At 38.2% G+C, this 15,000-nt stretch overlaps 1 protein-coding gene across 5 annotated transcripts in view; it reads right to left on the reverse strand.

The window, feature by feature from the left end:
* Positions 1-15,000, reverse strand: part of LOC115216712 (ectonucleoside triphosphate diphosphohydrolase 1) — a 128,636-nt gene that overhangs the window by 11,917 nt on the left and 101,719 nt on the right. For all 5 annotated transcript variants that reach the window (XM_029786247.2, XM_036506578.1, XM_029786248.2 and 2 more), the window contains 2 exons: positions 8,730-9,072; positions 3,458-3,644 (listed from right to left, as the gene is read on the reverse strand). In XM_029786247.2, coding sequence (XP_029642107.1) covers positions 3,458-3,644; positions 8,730-9,072 — 530 coding nt within the window. The remainder of the gene's footprint in view (positions 1-3,457; positions 3,645-8,729; positions 9,073-15,000) is intronic.

The raw sequence follows: 15,000 nt of genomic DNA on the forward strand, positions 1-15,000 counted from the left end.
ACCAAGGTCATCTTGGCCTTGCATCCTTTCGGGGTCGATGAAATAAGTATCACTTGAACACTGGCGTCGATTCAATCGGCTTAACCCTTCCTCCGAAATTTCGGAATTTGTGCCCAATTTTTCATCCATTATATTCCTTGACATATACAGTTGCGGCCAAAATGTTCAGAACGGCATTGTTTTCGTCAGAAAAGTAGGTATAATTTGTTATCAAATTTGTTTTATATTCTATAATTTTCACAGACAATAAATAGATATTATTTGTTATTGTCTGAGATTTTGGTGTAATTTGAGAGGATAATACAAAAGTCATGGATGATTTAGGGATTTACTGCAAAACCCATGGCGGCCAAAATGATCAGAACGGTTGCTTTTACTCCGTGTTTTAGTATATTGAACCGGCGAACTCTAATGTTTTGAATTTGTTTACTTGACGGTTCGTTTACTAAACATTAGTAAGAATATCTGCAGTGTACTTTGTTTATATAATGCCACTTACTCCGTTACCAATTCGTCAGCAGATTATCAAGCTTCGAAAGAAGGATAATTTGAGTATTGGGTCTATTGCAAAGATTGTTAACAAGTCAAAAAGTGTTGTTCATGGTATTCTTAAGGTCTACGATGTTTGTGGTTCGTGTGAAGCAAGAAAGTCTACAGGTAGGCCAAGAAAAACGACCAAGAGAGAAGATCGTGCTATAGTAAAGTTGGTTAAAAAGGACAGATTTAAAACTGCTGCTGTTTCTCGGGAAATAGCATTGTACTGAAGAAAACTCGAAAAACTGTGTCTCGTCGTTTAGTTGAACATGACCTACAAGCAAGAGCACCTGCAGTGAAGCCACTGATCAGCTCCAAGAATAAAAAGTGTCGTCTTACCTTTGCAAACGAACATGTGATGTGGTCTCAAGAAAAATGGCAAACGGTGCATTTCAGTGATGAATTTATGTTATTTGGCTCAGATGGGAAAAGGTACGTTCGTCGAAAAGTAGGTGAAAAATTGCCGACTAAATGCCTTAAGACTAGTGTTAAATTCGGTGGAGGAAGTGTCATGGTTTGGGGGATGATATCTGGAGATGGTGTGGGCTCTTTGGTGCGATTAATTGGAAAGTAAAATACAGGAGTTTATAAACAACTTGTAAAAGATCATGTCTTGCCTGTGCTGAGAAATTCAACTAAGCGACCACCCATATTCATGCAGGACAATGCCCCATGTCACAAGGCTAACGTGGTCATGAACTTCCTCAAGGCTGAAAAGGTTATTGTTATGGATTGGCCTGCTCAAAGCCCAGATCTCAATCCTATTGAAAATGTGTGGAATATTCTAGGAGAACGTTCGAAAGCCAGAAATCCTAAAACAACCGAGCAATTATGGAATGCCCATCAGGAAGAAAATTAAATAAGATCACCCAGCAAGAAATTGAAAATTTAGTTTCCTCATGCAGTCGAAGATGTCAAAGTGTGATTGAAGCTAAAGGGCTTCACGCTAAATATTAAATGATTCCAGTATTCTCTGTCATTTTTGATTATTTTGTTATTTTTTCAACCGTTCTGATCATTTTGGCCGGTATGGGTTTTGCAGTAAATCACTAAATCATCCATAACTTTTGTATTATCCTCTCAAATTACACCAGAATCTCAGACAATAACAAATAATATCGTATTTATTGTCTGTGAAAATTATAGAATATAAAACAACTTTGATAAAAAAAAAAGTGTACCTACTTTTCTGACGAAAACAATGCCGTTCTGAACATTTTGGCCGCAACTGTATTAACCTTTAAAATCAAATACACTGCGGTTACCGTGGACGAAAAAAAATCTTTCTTATGATAAAAGGTTTAGAAGCACCAGAGGAGATGCCTTTTGCTATAAGAGAGAACTTTTTTTCCTCCACAGTAACTGCGGGGAATTTGATTTTAGAAGTTAAAATGTCACAAACATATTTTAATTAATCTAAGATTCGTTTATTCCGAAACACTGCTTGGCACTGGTGATTCAATGAAGAAGTTATAGAGTTTCGTTTAAGTTAAAAAATTTTTGAAGCAAAATTAGTTTTGAAAATTGTGACAAAATTTGATTGGGTGAAAGAAAACGCTTCATGTTTTATTACATTGATTTCAGAAATCTGGTTGATACTTTTTTTACTTTAGATATGAACATTGCAAGGGAGAAAAATTGAAAGACAAGACTTCTATCAATTGAAATGACATAATATGACTGGTTTGGAAAATTTGGTTTCATTGCAGTTCTTCAAGAGAATCTTAAGAGGAAATGACAGGAATTAGGAACGAGAAATAATTGACATAAGTTAATTAAATATAATTAAATAAAACAGTTACGACTGAATTCAGTTTAAAAACTTACATTTTACCTTGAAATGGTATGTATGCTCTGGTTTGGTTGACGCACACACACCCACAAGCGCATACACTCACACACACAAAAATATACACATACACAAACACACATACGCACACAGACAAACACACACAGACGCACACACAAACACACGCGCGCACACAAACACACGCGCACACACGCAAGTACGTGCGCACACATATACAGACACACAAACACACCCACACGTACACACATACATACACATACACATACATACACATACACAAGTACACACACACAAGCACGTACACACACACAAGCACGTACACACACACAAGCACGTACACACACACCTACACACACACATACATACACATACACACGCACGCACACACAAACACGTACACACACTCGTACATAAAACTGGAATAATGTCGGAAAAAGAACGATTGATATTTCCCCGTCCTTCATTACGTTCGTTTGACTAAACTTATAGTTTTAGGTTTTTAAAAACCATCTCGTCAGATAAAGCCATCAAAATATTACAAGAGGTCTAAAGATATTGTTATTATATATCAGAATCAAAGTCACCAATACCAAATGTAAAATAATATGCGCAGGAGTGGCTGTGTGGTAAGTAGCTTGCTTATCAACCACATGTTTCCGGCTTCAGTCCCACTGCGTGGCACCTTGTGTAAGTGTCTTCTACTATAGCCTTGGGCCGACCAAAGCCTTGTGAGTGCATTTGGTAGACGGAAACTGAAAGAAGCCCATCGTGAGTGAATTTGGTAGACGAAAACTGAAAGAAGCATATGTATATCAGTGTGTGTGTCTTCGCAATACCCGTCGTATACATATATATATGTGTGTGTATGTTTGTGCCTTTGTGTCTGTATTTGTCCTTCACCACCGGGTAATAGCCGGTGTTGGTGTGCTTACATCCCCGTAACTAAGTGGTTTGCCAAAAACAGACCGATAAGAACCACGCTTTAAAACAATAAGTACTGGGATCGATTCATTCAGCTAAAAAATTCTTCAAGGCGGTGCCCCAGCACGGCCGCAGTCTAATGACTCAAACAAGTAAAACGATACAGTAATTATTTCAACCTGAGTGACTTACTCTTGTTTATGGAAGAAACCACGGAGGTAGTTGACTGCAATCCAAGCAAACACCGCTTCTTCTTCACCAGAGAGGACTTGTGCCTGTCCTCGCCGGAAAAGAAAGGGGTTGTTTTCTGAATTTTCTAGGAACATGTTCAGCTGCCTGATAATTTTCAGTGACATTTGTCCTTTTAATACTCTCAGACCTGTGAGAAAAATCGATGAAACAAAATAAAGATGATATAGAAAAGAATAAAATTATTATTATTATTATTATTATTATTATTATTATTATTATTATTATTATTATTATTGTTGTTGTTGTTGTTGTTGTTGTTATTGAGTGAGAGAACAGGACGTGCCATCAAAGTGACACTGGGATAAAATATACGAAACCCAGTATACCCATCATGACTACTCGTCTGATAAGGGTACACTAGGCACATGCATCACAACCGTGTGTGCGCAACATGGTGATCTCATATCAAAATAAACAGCATATGACCTTGCAGGTAGGGCCCAGTTAGAATTTTCTTCTGGTCGAGTAACCCATCCCGCTCAAAAGGTCCCTGAATAAGGGTTGTTTAAGGATGTTGAAGGAAACACCCGTGTTTCTCAACACATGGCTATTATTATTATTATTATTATTATTATTATTATTATTATTATTATTATTATTATTATTATTATTATTATTATTATTATTATTATTATTATTATTTATTATTATTATTATTATTTATTATTATTATTATTATTATTATTATATTATTATTATTATTATTATTATTATTATTATTATTGTTATTATTATTATTAAGGCTGTGAACTGGTAGAATTGTTAACACGCCGAGCGAAATACCTAGCGGTATTTCGGCTGCCGTAACGTTCTGAGTTCAAATTTCGCCAAGATCAACATTGCCTTTCACCGTTCCGGAGTCAACAAATTAAGTACCGGTCAAGTACTGGGTTCGATGTGATCGACTTCTCCCTCCCCACAAAATCCAGGCCTTGTGTCTATAGCAGAAAGGATTATCATTATTATTTGTACTGTAAAAGGAGCTATCATAACAAAGGACTAGCAATGCTCAAGAGTACGTACCATTTGATCAATTACAGCTAAACGTGCTCAAACACATTTCTACCAATAACCAGTTAGAAACCACAGAGAAAAGTGGTATAAATGGAAGTAAATACCAGTTACAATAAAACAGTAACCTAGGAAATATTTACATTAAGACCGATGGAAATATTTCCATCATATGAACTAGTCGTCTTTGCATAAATTATTTCTTCTTGGATGCTTCTTTTATACCATCAAATACGGTATGAAGCGTTGTATATGATATGGAGGGATGGATTTTATAAGGCGACGAGCTGGTAGAAACGTTAGCATGCCGGGTGGTATTTCGTCTGTCGTTACGTTCTGAGTTCAAATTCCGTCGAGGTCGACTTTGCCTTTCATCCTTTCGGGGTCGATAAATTAAGTATCAGTTACGCACTGGGGTTGATGTAATCGACTTAACTAATCCGTTTGTCTGTTCTTGTTTGTCCCCTCTATGTTTAGCCCCTTGTAGGCAATAAAGAAATAAGAAACGTTAGCACGCCGGGCAAAATGCTTAGCGGTAGTTTGTCTACGTTCTTAGTTCAAATTCCGTCGAGGTCAATTTTGCCTTTCATCCTTTTGGGGTCGATAAATTAAGTACCAGTTGCGCTCTGAGGTCGATCTAATCGACTTCCCCCACCTCCCCAAAAATTTCGGGTCTTGTGTCTATAGTAGAAAAGAAGGATGGATTTTATATACAATTAATGATGTTGTGGGCGATAGTTAATCGTTTAATCCCATCGGTCGGTTAGTACTGCACTGAAGAACTACCGATTTTTATTTTTATTTCTCTAAGTTTGCTTTAATCATCATGATGAAGGCCATGCTGAAGCACTGCCTTCATATAATTATTCCAAAGAAGTGGAACTTCCACTGACTTATCCAGAGTGGTCCAAAGGTATGATTACAAACTGATGTGAAATTCTCGTTGATTATAAACATCTTCTTAAAACTAGGTAAAAGTAGTTGTTATGGAGCCCAGCAGTACCCTATAGATTTCATCCTCTACCGTAAACTTATTTACCATAGACATATTTCGGGCCAAAATTGGCCCAGTTCATGTCTAAATTCATAGCACAACCTGATAGAATTTGTTAAGTCACTTTTAAGTTTAGTTTTGCGCTTTCACGGCCCATTCAAGAAGGAAGTTGTTGACAGACATGTACCCAGGTATAGATGGTTTGTCAAGTATCTCTTGAAGAAATTTACCCAGATATCGTTCAGTACATAAGTAAACAGAAGAATTTACTTTGAGCGCACAATTAAACAGTGATATTATATGGAAAACTAGACTATAATAGGGGAAAATAAAATACAGCAACATGTTACAGGAAGCAAAAAGCAAATAATAAAATGTAGATAATACCGACATTATAATAGATTTTGGAATTTTATATTCTTGGGGTCTTTTCTTTGATGTCGATTTCCATTTCTATCAGTTCTGACCTTCCAAGCTAAAACAACTACAAATGGAATGAACTATGTTTCTTAATACTGAAATTGCTTTCGACAGAATCGTCAGAGCGTTGGACAAAATGCTCAGTATACTTTTCGGCTCTTTACGTTTTAGGCTCAATTCTTACCGAGGTGAAAATGCGAGTTGTGCATTTCTGCTTCGTTGCGTGTAGTCAGTAGCATTCACTGTATATTAGCAGTGAGCAATCTCCGCCTGCTACTGATATATTTGTGTTTTTAAACACAGTACGTCTATAAGAGATATTACCTGCGTACGAATACCGCAGCTAGCTTGCTTTTTCGAGATGTGTTTGCATTGAGTATAATATACTGTTAGCTATTTATAATAATGGCTACCCTCTACTTCCCCACAAACTGCATCTCTATGATCCTGAGATGAATGTATTCAGGATGTATGATTGTGTGCTTGTTTACAACAACAATTGTGCTTTGTTTCTGTTTTTGTTTTATTGTTTCTGTTGTTATTGCAGTGTTTTGTCTGCTGCATCGATTGTGCCCCACGTGAACGGTGTTATTCTGCTGACTGCAGTTCACGTTTCGTATGTACTCTCTAACTGACGTGTTTTAACGAAGGAGAGGGATTATTCTTGAGAATGAATTTTGTAGGTCGTGTTATAATATTAGGTGGCAATTGTATAGAATGTGAGCTATACGAATTGTTGGTGCTGAAGTATCGATTACATATAACTAACAAATATGCTGTGTTATTTTATTGGGTTGTGACAGTGTTGAGTATAAATCGGTGTTATTTTGTAACTTGCGGGTAATCTTGTAATGTGTATGTTACGTTGTGTATGTTACGTTGTGTATGTTACGTTGTGGATACGTTCTGCCCCAAGTATGCCTCCGGCAGTGAGTTCTTGTTCGGGAGATACAAGATTTTGAGGAGTGTGGAACCATTTCTTTGCTACTATTGTCCCCAGGTCTATTTTGATACTAGCAACAGATTAATTAAGATGTCACAGAGTTGCTATCTGCCGGTCACTTACACCCTAACAGACCCAGGACAGACGAGGATTCTCAGCTCTTTAGCTACTCACCTAAGAGAAGATAACTCCACGTTAATCTTGCCTCCTGACAACTACTGAACATGGGGTACTTATGCGCCAGATCAATACCAGTTTGATGGATGAAAGAGTGGGACTAGCTGTGCACAAACCATACTCACTGTAATAATAAACCCCTACTACCTTGTGAGGTAATTTATTGAGCTAAGGCTAAGGGAGCAGACTTCTGCAGAAAATCCAGAGTCGGGGACAAGGGACCTTAAGGCAGATACATACAGGTATACTTAACTAATATCTTTCATCCCCTGCAGCTCCATGGATGCTGCAAAAATATTGACATATCTTTTTAAAGTGCTAAAGGAGTAAACCTCGACAGAAAATCTAAAGGATTAGGTACTTACTTCTGGAAAGAACCCAGGAACAGCAAAAGTAGTTTAAGTTACTGTCTCTGCAATACCGTCGTCCAACGACGATACAAGGTCAAGCATTGTATGAAAACCAAACCGTTAATCGCTGACATGTGTGACTTCGTAGCATGTGCTCTATTTTCTTTAATTGCTTTAAGTGTCTATGTAAACGCAAGAAGTCATGGGCACCTTCTCGGCCCTTCTGCTGTTAACCCTGCACAATATGTAGGATGTGACAGCAGAAGGGAAAGAGAAAAGACTCCATTTGCTCACTCGGCTAGTAATAATTTCAACAGAATAGACAGCAGCAACGCGGGAACACGTGCCTTGTTCAAGGACTCAATACATTACCCGGTCCCTGAATCGAACCCACGATTTTATAGCACGCATTTTCACTGTTATATTATGAAGCAATAAGTTATGATTGGGTTGAATATGTGCAGCTATGTTGAGTGGTGGGTGACTCTATAGGTTTGTATTGTGTGTGCCATGCAGAGAGTGGACTCTGTCAGCTGGACTATCCATAAGATATGCAATGTACCTATCAGACTTAGATTTTCTTCTCTTTTTTTTTACCTAGACTTAATGTTGAGTTGTAAACCCTGCTATGGTTTCCTGGGGGTTATTATTTTGTATACGTTGTACTTTAATAAGTCTAATTACTGCTCTAATTATAATTAGGAATGTTTTTACATTTTTTCTGTTTTGATACTTTTCTTTTTTTTTTCTTTCCATACCTCACATCCTGTTTATTTCCATTCCAAGATCTCTTGTACTTTGATAGTTCTTCAACTTCCTTCCTGTCGATATTGATAATGATCATGATGATGATGATGTCGACAACGATTACGATGATGATGATGATGAGGAGGAGGAGGAGGAGGGGAGGAGGAATAAGAAAAGATGAAGATCGTGTTGATGTTCATGATAATGGTGATGGCTTCAGCAGTGATGAGTACGATGCGGAGTATCAAGGGAAAAATAAAACAACTTCGATGATGTCATCAATAAAATGCAAAAAGACGGTGATGAATGCAGGTGGTGGTGGTGGAATCGGTGGTGGTGGTGGTGGCTGTAGTTGTGGTGGTGGAATCGGAAGTGGTGGTGATGCCGGCGGCAGTAGTCGTGGTAGTGGTAGTAGTAGTCGTAGTGGTGGTGGTTGTGTTGTTGTTGTTGTTGGTGGTGGTGGTGGTGGTGAAGGAAATGGTGGCGGTGGTGATGGTGGCGGTGTGGGAGGGAGAAGGGAGAGATAAATGAAAAAAGCAAAAAACAAAAAAATAAACCAGACTCACATACCAGCTGTGGCCATGAAATATATCGGAGTTATTTTGTGGAGATCTTTTGGCACGAGTTCCATCGACTCGTGAATCATGGGCCGAATATAGGATGCTATAGCTGTGAGGTTGTCACTGTATTCGCTGATACCCGGGGTATGACGAGACACACTGATCTGAGTGAAGTGTGGTATGTCGTCTCGTGAACTGGGTGTCTGCCATTTGTATACCCTGAGTTTAGTACTTGTGGAGCCCCCGTCCATGAAAACGCTGTATTTGTAGTCGAGTGGTGTTGCACTGCTAGTGCAACACCTGACGAATAGGCACATAAAGGTGACGAAGATAAGCGTGTGTAGTTGTGTGTGCTGGAAATAGAAAACATAAAAGAGTGGGGTGAGCACATGGGAGTATAGAGAAAGGAACATGGAACATACGTAGGAAGATAAGGGGTCGTGTAGAAATGTTGAGAGAAAAAACAGAGAGAGAGGGGGAATAGAGAGAGAGAGAGAGGTGGAGTAGTTAGAGTCGATGAAAGAGAGGGAGAGAAAGAGGGAGAGAGAACACGAATGGTTTAATAGATAAGGGTGGTACCGAAGATGAAGAAAATGAAGATGATGATGATAATGAGGAGGAGGAGGAGGAGGAGAGGAGGAGGAAGGAGGGAGGGAGGAGGAGGAAGAGGAGGAGGAGAAAGGAGGCGGAGGGAGGAGGAGGAAGGAGGGGGAATGAAGAAGAAGAAGAAGAAGAAGAAGAAGAAGAAGAAGAAGAAGAAGAAGAAGAAGAAGAAGAGGACGAATAGAAAGAAAACAACAACACAAATCAGAAAACGAAAACAAACTGCAAAAGCGATAAACCGAGAAACACGTGTCTGACGCCATTTTCTAAATTTGAAAGAAAAGAAAAGAAAAAAAAAGGTTACAGTTTAACGTTGGACTCAACAACTTCAGCAACATTATAAAGTACGTGTTTTGTTAGAAAAGTCAAGTGGTTCAAATAAAAGAACAGAACTATTAGTTCCTTGTATTCATGAAGCTAAGCATCTTTTGTGTAAATAAAATCGTTCTTGATTTTCGACCTGCTTCAGTGAAAGAACATTTGTTTCGAAGTGAATAGTTTCACAAAATAGAATAAAATAAAATAAAATGAAAAATAAGAATTAATGTTAACAGCAAAAAAGTTTTCACGAGAAGAATAGCTATTAGCGTGTCTTCCCTTTTTTGCAATATGGATTCTGCATGAGGCTATAATTAAAATGTGCGGAGATGTTTAAGCTATTTTTTTTTGTAGTCCCACAAGTGTCAGGAAGGAGATGGGAAGCTAAAGGGATTTTTTAAATAATTTTGAGATAAACGTTCTTCATTAGCTTTCATATAATAATTTAAAATATATTCAAACATCCGGTGTTTGAGTGTCAGCTGAAAGAGTAGAAAGGCAAAACTCGGAGTACGGACATTTTAAAGTCGATCAGGACGTAAAGATAGGATACACTGCTTTCATGTGTTGAGCTATCGTTTCTTGGTAAATCAACAGAATTTTGAATATACAGACGTGGGTGTAGGCGAAGGCGTGGTTGCATGGAAAGAAGTTTGCTTCCCAACCACGTGGCTGATACCTTATGCAAGTATCTTCTACGATAGCCTCGGGCCGACTACTAAAGCCCTGTGAGTGGATTTGGTTGGTGGAAACTGAAAGAAAACCCTCTTTAAGATATATATAAATATATATATATAATGAGAGAGAGAGAAAACTTACTTGGAAGATGATGCGTGGCGTTTAATCATATAATAATATAAATAATATATATATATATATATATATACTAGCAGTATCGCCCGGCGTTGCTCAGGTTTGTAAGGGAAAAAACTATAAAGCATTTTTAGAGAGTTTATATCAAACAATAGAAAAAAAATGGAAAAAAATGATGGTAAATTTTTTTTTAGTTAAAAAAGGTGGAGTTGCGTCCCCTAGACAGTTTGCGGTTTGTGTTCTGATTCTCGACCCATGTCGAATTTATCGATTTTTTTCAGAACTGGGGGATTTTTCAAAATTTCGCTGCGTTAGTTTTGAATTATGACATTGGGCTATGTGTGTGTCAAGTTTCATCAGAATCGGTTGAAAGCCGTGGTCAGGGTGAGGGTACAAGCAAACAGACACACAGAAACACGCACAGACAAACTGCCGTTTATATATATATATATATATATAATATATATATATATATATATGCATATATACATACGTATATGTACATACTTACATCTATACGTGTATATATATATATATATGGCATATATGGGCACAGGACATTACGAAACGTGTACAACAAAAATGTACGAAGCACAAGTATATGGAATATGAACTATTCTTTCGAACAACGAAAAACACACATGGAAAACAAAACAAACAACATAAAGAACGACCCTTCATCAGTTGTTGGCTGTTTTTCAAGTCTCGTATTTCGAGCAGTTAAGAACAATATACGCTTTCGATAAAACAGTGGCTCCCGCAAAGCAAATTGAATAAAATTTAGGATTTTGCGGAGGGTGAAAATAGATAACACAAACAGGACAGTGAAAACAAACAGAAAGGGCTGCTAAGCCTATGTTTCAAATGTTTGATTCACCCGACGAAAGTAGTTTTTTTTTAATGATGTAACTATTCTATTCATCACTAAAAGAAAACACGTCTGAAACAGCTGTAGGGATCCACAATCCATCCGCCGTTATTTGTTTATCATTCACCGACCACGGAACCCGCAATTCGCTTGGATCTAGAGTCTACTGAGTGCAGTTCAATGGGTGCAGTGTTCGTATCCATGTGCGACCTTGAGGACTCGTTGCATATTCAGTTGGCTATTTGTGATTGTACGCGCGCGCGCTCACACACACAATTACACATACACACACTCACACACTCTCACATACACTATCATTCACATACACACGCACACAAACATACACTTACACACGCATACAGACACACACAATCAGACAGATACAGACACACACACACACACACACACACACATACACACACACATTGACTCGAAACGCTAAAGACATCTTCGATTTTCTCTGATCGTGTCTCCTTTGTGTATGTATTGGTTTGGCAACTAAGTTACCGCCGTTTATTTAAATTTTGGAATTTATTGCGATTTTAAATTTTGGAATCTAATTTTTTCGAGAATTCTATTTTTGAATCATTTTGGAATCTATTTTTTTTTTCTAGTTAATTTTAGTTAATATTTGTTTATTTTCAGGAGCATTTTCAACACCTCCTTCTTTTTGCTTTTAATCAAGGTTCTAAGGCCGCAAAAGCTGCTCGTGACATTTGTGCTGTGTATGGAGAAGGTGCCATAGCTGAAAGAACCGCTCGTGAAAGGTATGTCAAGTTCAAAAATGGAAATTTTGACCTTAAAGACGCACCTCGTTCTGGCCGTCCAATTGAGTTCGATGAAGAGCGATTAAACCAACTTTTGCACGAAAATTCTCGTCAAACGACAAGAGAACTGGCAGAGAAAATGGAATGCTCCCACACTGCTATAGAGAAGCATCTTCACTCGATGGGAAAGGTTCAGAATTATGGAACATGGGTTCCGCATGCTTTAAGTGACAACAACAAAAATCAACGCGCCACAATCTCCCCTGGTTTGCTTGCTCGTCACCACTCAACTCATGGACACAAGCAACGATATCTTTACCGAATCGTTACTAGCGACGAAAAATGGTGCCTGTTCATCAATATGAAGCAGCGTAAGGAATGGCTTAGCCCCGGTTAACAAGCGACACCGCGCGTGAAACAAGATCTTCATCCGCGTAAAACTATGTTGTGCGTACGGTGGGACTGGGAAGGGATTGTCCATTACGAATTGCTTGAACGGAACCAAACGGTCAACGCGGAACTCCATGTTCAACAGATTGAACAACTCAACACGGCTATTCAAGAGAAAAAGCCTAATCGGCAGCATGGAGTTCTTCTGCTGCACGACAACGCCCGCCCTCATATCGCCAATATGACCAAGGAATCCATTCAAACGCATGGCTGGGAAGTTCTGTCACACCCGTCGTGCTCTCCTGATGTGGCACCAACGGATATCCACCTCTCTTGATCTCTTTCAAATGCTATGCGTGGAGTTTCGTTCAATACTGATGCAGAATTGAGAGCATGGTTGGATCAATTTTTCGAGTCGAAATCGAGTGATTTCTACCAACGAGGTATTGAAAATCTTGTTGAACGTTGGGAAGAGGTTGTAAACAACAAGGGTGAATATATGATCAATTAATTAGTTGTTATTTTTTATTAAACTTCTTTAAAATTAAATTTTTTTTAAACGGCGAGAACTTAGTATGTGTGTGCATATATGTATGCATGTATGTCTGTGTGCGTATGTATGTATATACATGAGTGTGTATGAATATATGTATGTGTGTATGTAAATATGTATATGTGCGTATGTATGTGTGTGCATGTGTGTATATGTATGTATGATGTATGTGTGTGTGTGTGTGTGTGAGTGTGTGTGTGGTGTGTGTATGCAACTGACATCATAGCACTGTTCCGCTTGACAGGATAGCATGGCGATTGTAAAAAAAACATTGTTTTATCGCAAGCACAATACTGGCAATGGGAAAAGTTGCAGATTTTTTAAATCTTTATTTTATTTTATTTTTTGGATGGGTTGCTACAGATGCATTCTTCTGTGAGCAAGGGGGAGAGATTATAAATGTGTTTTGAATGAGCGGTGTTCGTGGATACCCCAAAAGATAAGGTGAAATGTAATTAAGTGTTGTCTGGTCCGCTCTGTGACTGTGCTAAGATGCGGTAGTTATTGAAAAGAACAAACAAAGAATATGTTTGTTTTCGTGATTATGGTATTAAAAGTTTAATTATGATTGACGGCTCGGCGTGAAGGGACATGGGCGGTTGTCAGTTGTGGAAATCACGAGGAAGATAACAGTCAGGGAAGGGGTCTTGTTAGGGTAGATTATTAGATAAGTATGGGGAAGTGGTTGTCTGGAAAAAAAAACTGGTCGATGCCTTTGTAAGTAGGGCAATTATAGACATACAGACTGACGAGCTCGCATACACAGCGCTACACGTATACATATGTATACATCCACACACTGCACTGTTCCGAAGGTCCCAGCTGTCCCGTCTAGAGTAAGGACCGTGTACTGCAATAGCTTGGGAGTCAAGGGCACACGGCTATTTAACGCCTTTCGAAAACAACTCAGGGATCTTCATTGAATAGGATTAGGTGTTTTCAAGAAACAACTTGACCTCTTACTATTCACGGTTCCAGATGAATCTATACTAAGGCAGGAAACTCGAAAGAGGGTAGTCGTATGAAACTTCTCCCTTCGCCAAAAACCAATCACATAAGATTGGCTATTGAAAAGGTGATTACACTGTCAGGGCTCCAGCATGACCACAACCTTAAAGCTGAAAAGTATAAACGAATAAAGAATAAAAGAATATATATATATATATATTCTTTTATTCTTTATTCGTTTATACTTTATATATATATATATATAGTTATGGTATATTCTGTTACGAATGTAGTAGAGGACAGTATAGAAATCGTCCACCTTCAGATTACCCTCTTCTATCCAGTAGTAATATTATACATACGTCCAGGTTTGCATTTGGACATCAGTCCAGTGTGAATAGATAATTGAAAAAATTGGAGTCAGAAAGAGAAGAGTACGACTGGACATTTATTTTTTAATCGCTACAATTTTTTCCACGCAACGTAGCTCTCGAGGCGTGCAGGTACTTGATTATGCAACCACTTCCCTGCATTATGAGATTTAGTTGTGTTCACTCAGATGATATTTAAATATTGTCAGTGTAAGTTCAAAATCTTCGGCTTGAAGACCATCTTCTCTGTCTGCCATGGCCAGAATTTAGTAGTAGTCACTGAGTTTATAAGGGTGTTGTTGCTAAAGGACCGTTGGCAAACTACATCTACACATTCAAAGCAGTTTGCCAACGGCCCTTCAGCAACAACTCACCCTGATAAATCCAGTGACTATTACTAAATTTAGGCGATAGACGGAGAGGATGTTTTTGAAGCCGAGAATTTGAACTTACGGAGACAATATTTACATGTCACCTAAGGAAACACAACTAGATCTCATAATGCAGGGAAGCCATTACATAATCAAGTATCTGCACGCCTCGAGAACTACATTGCGTGGAAACAATTGTAGTGATTAAAAAGTAAATGTCCAACCGTACTCCTTGCTGACTCTAATTTTTTCAATTAATATATATATATATATATATAT

Source organism: Octopus sinensis, linkage group LG10, assembly GCF_006345805.1.
Source record: "Octopus sinensis linkage group LG10, ASM634580v1, whole genome shotgun sequence".
Lineage (NCBI taxonomy): Eukaryota > Metazoa > Mollusca > Cephalopoda > Octopoda > Octopodidae > Octopus > Octopus sinensis.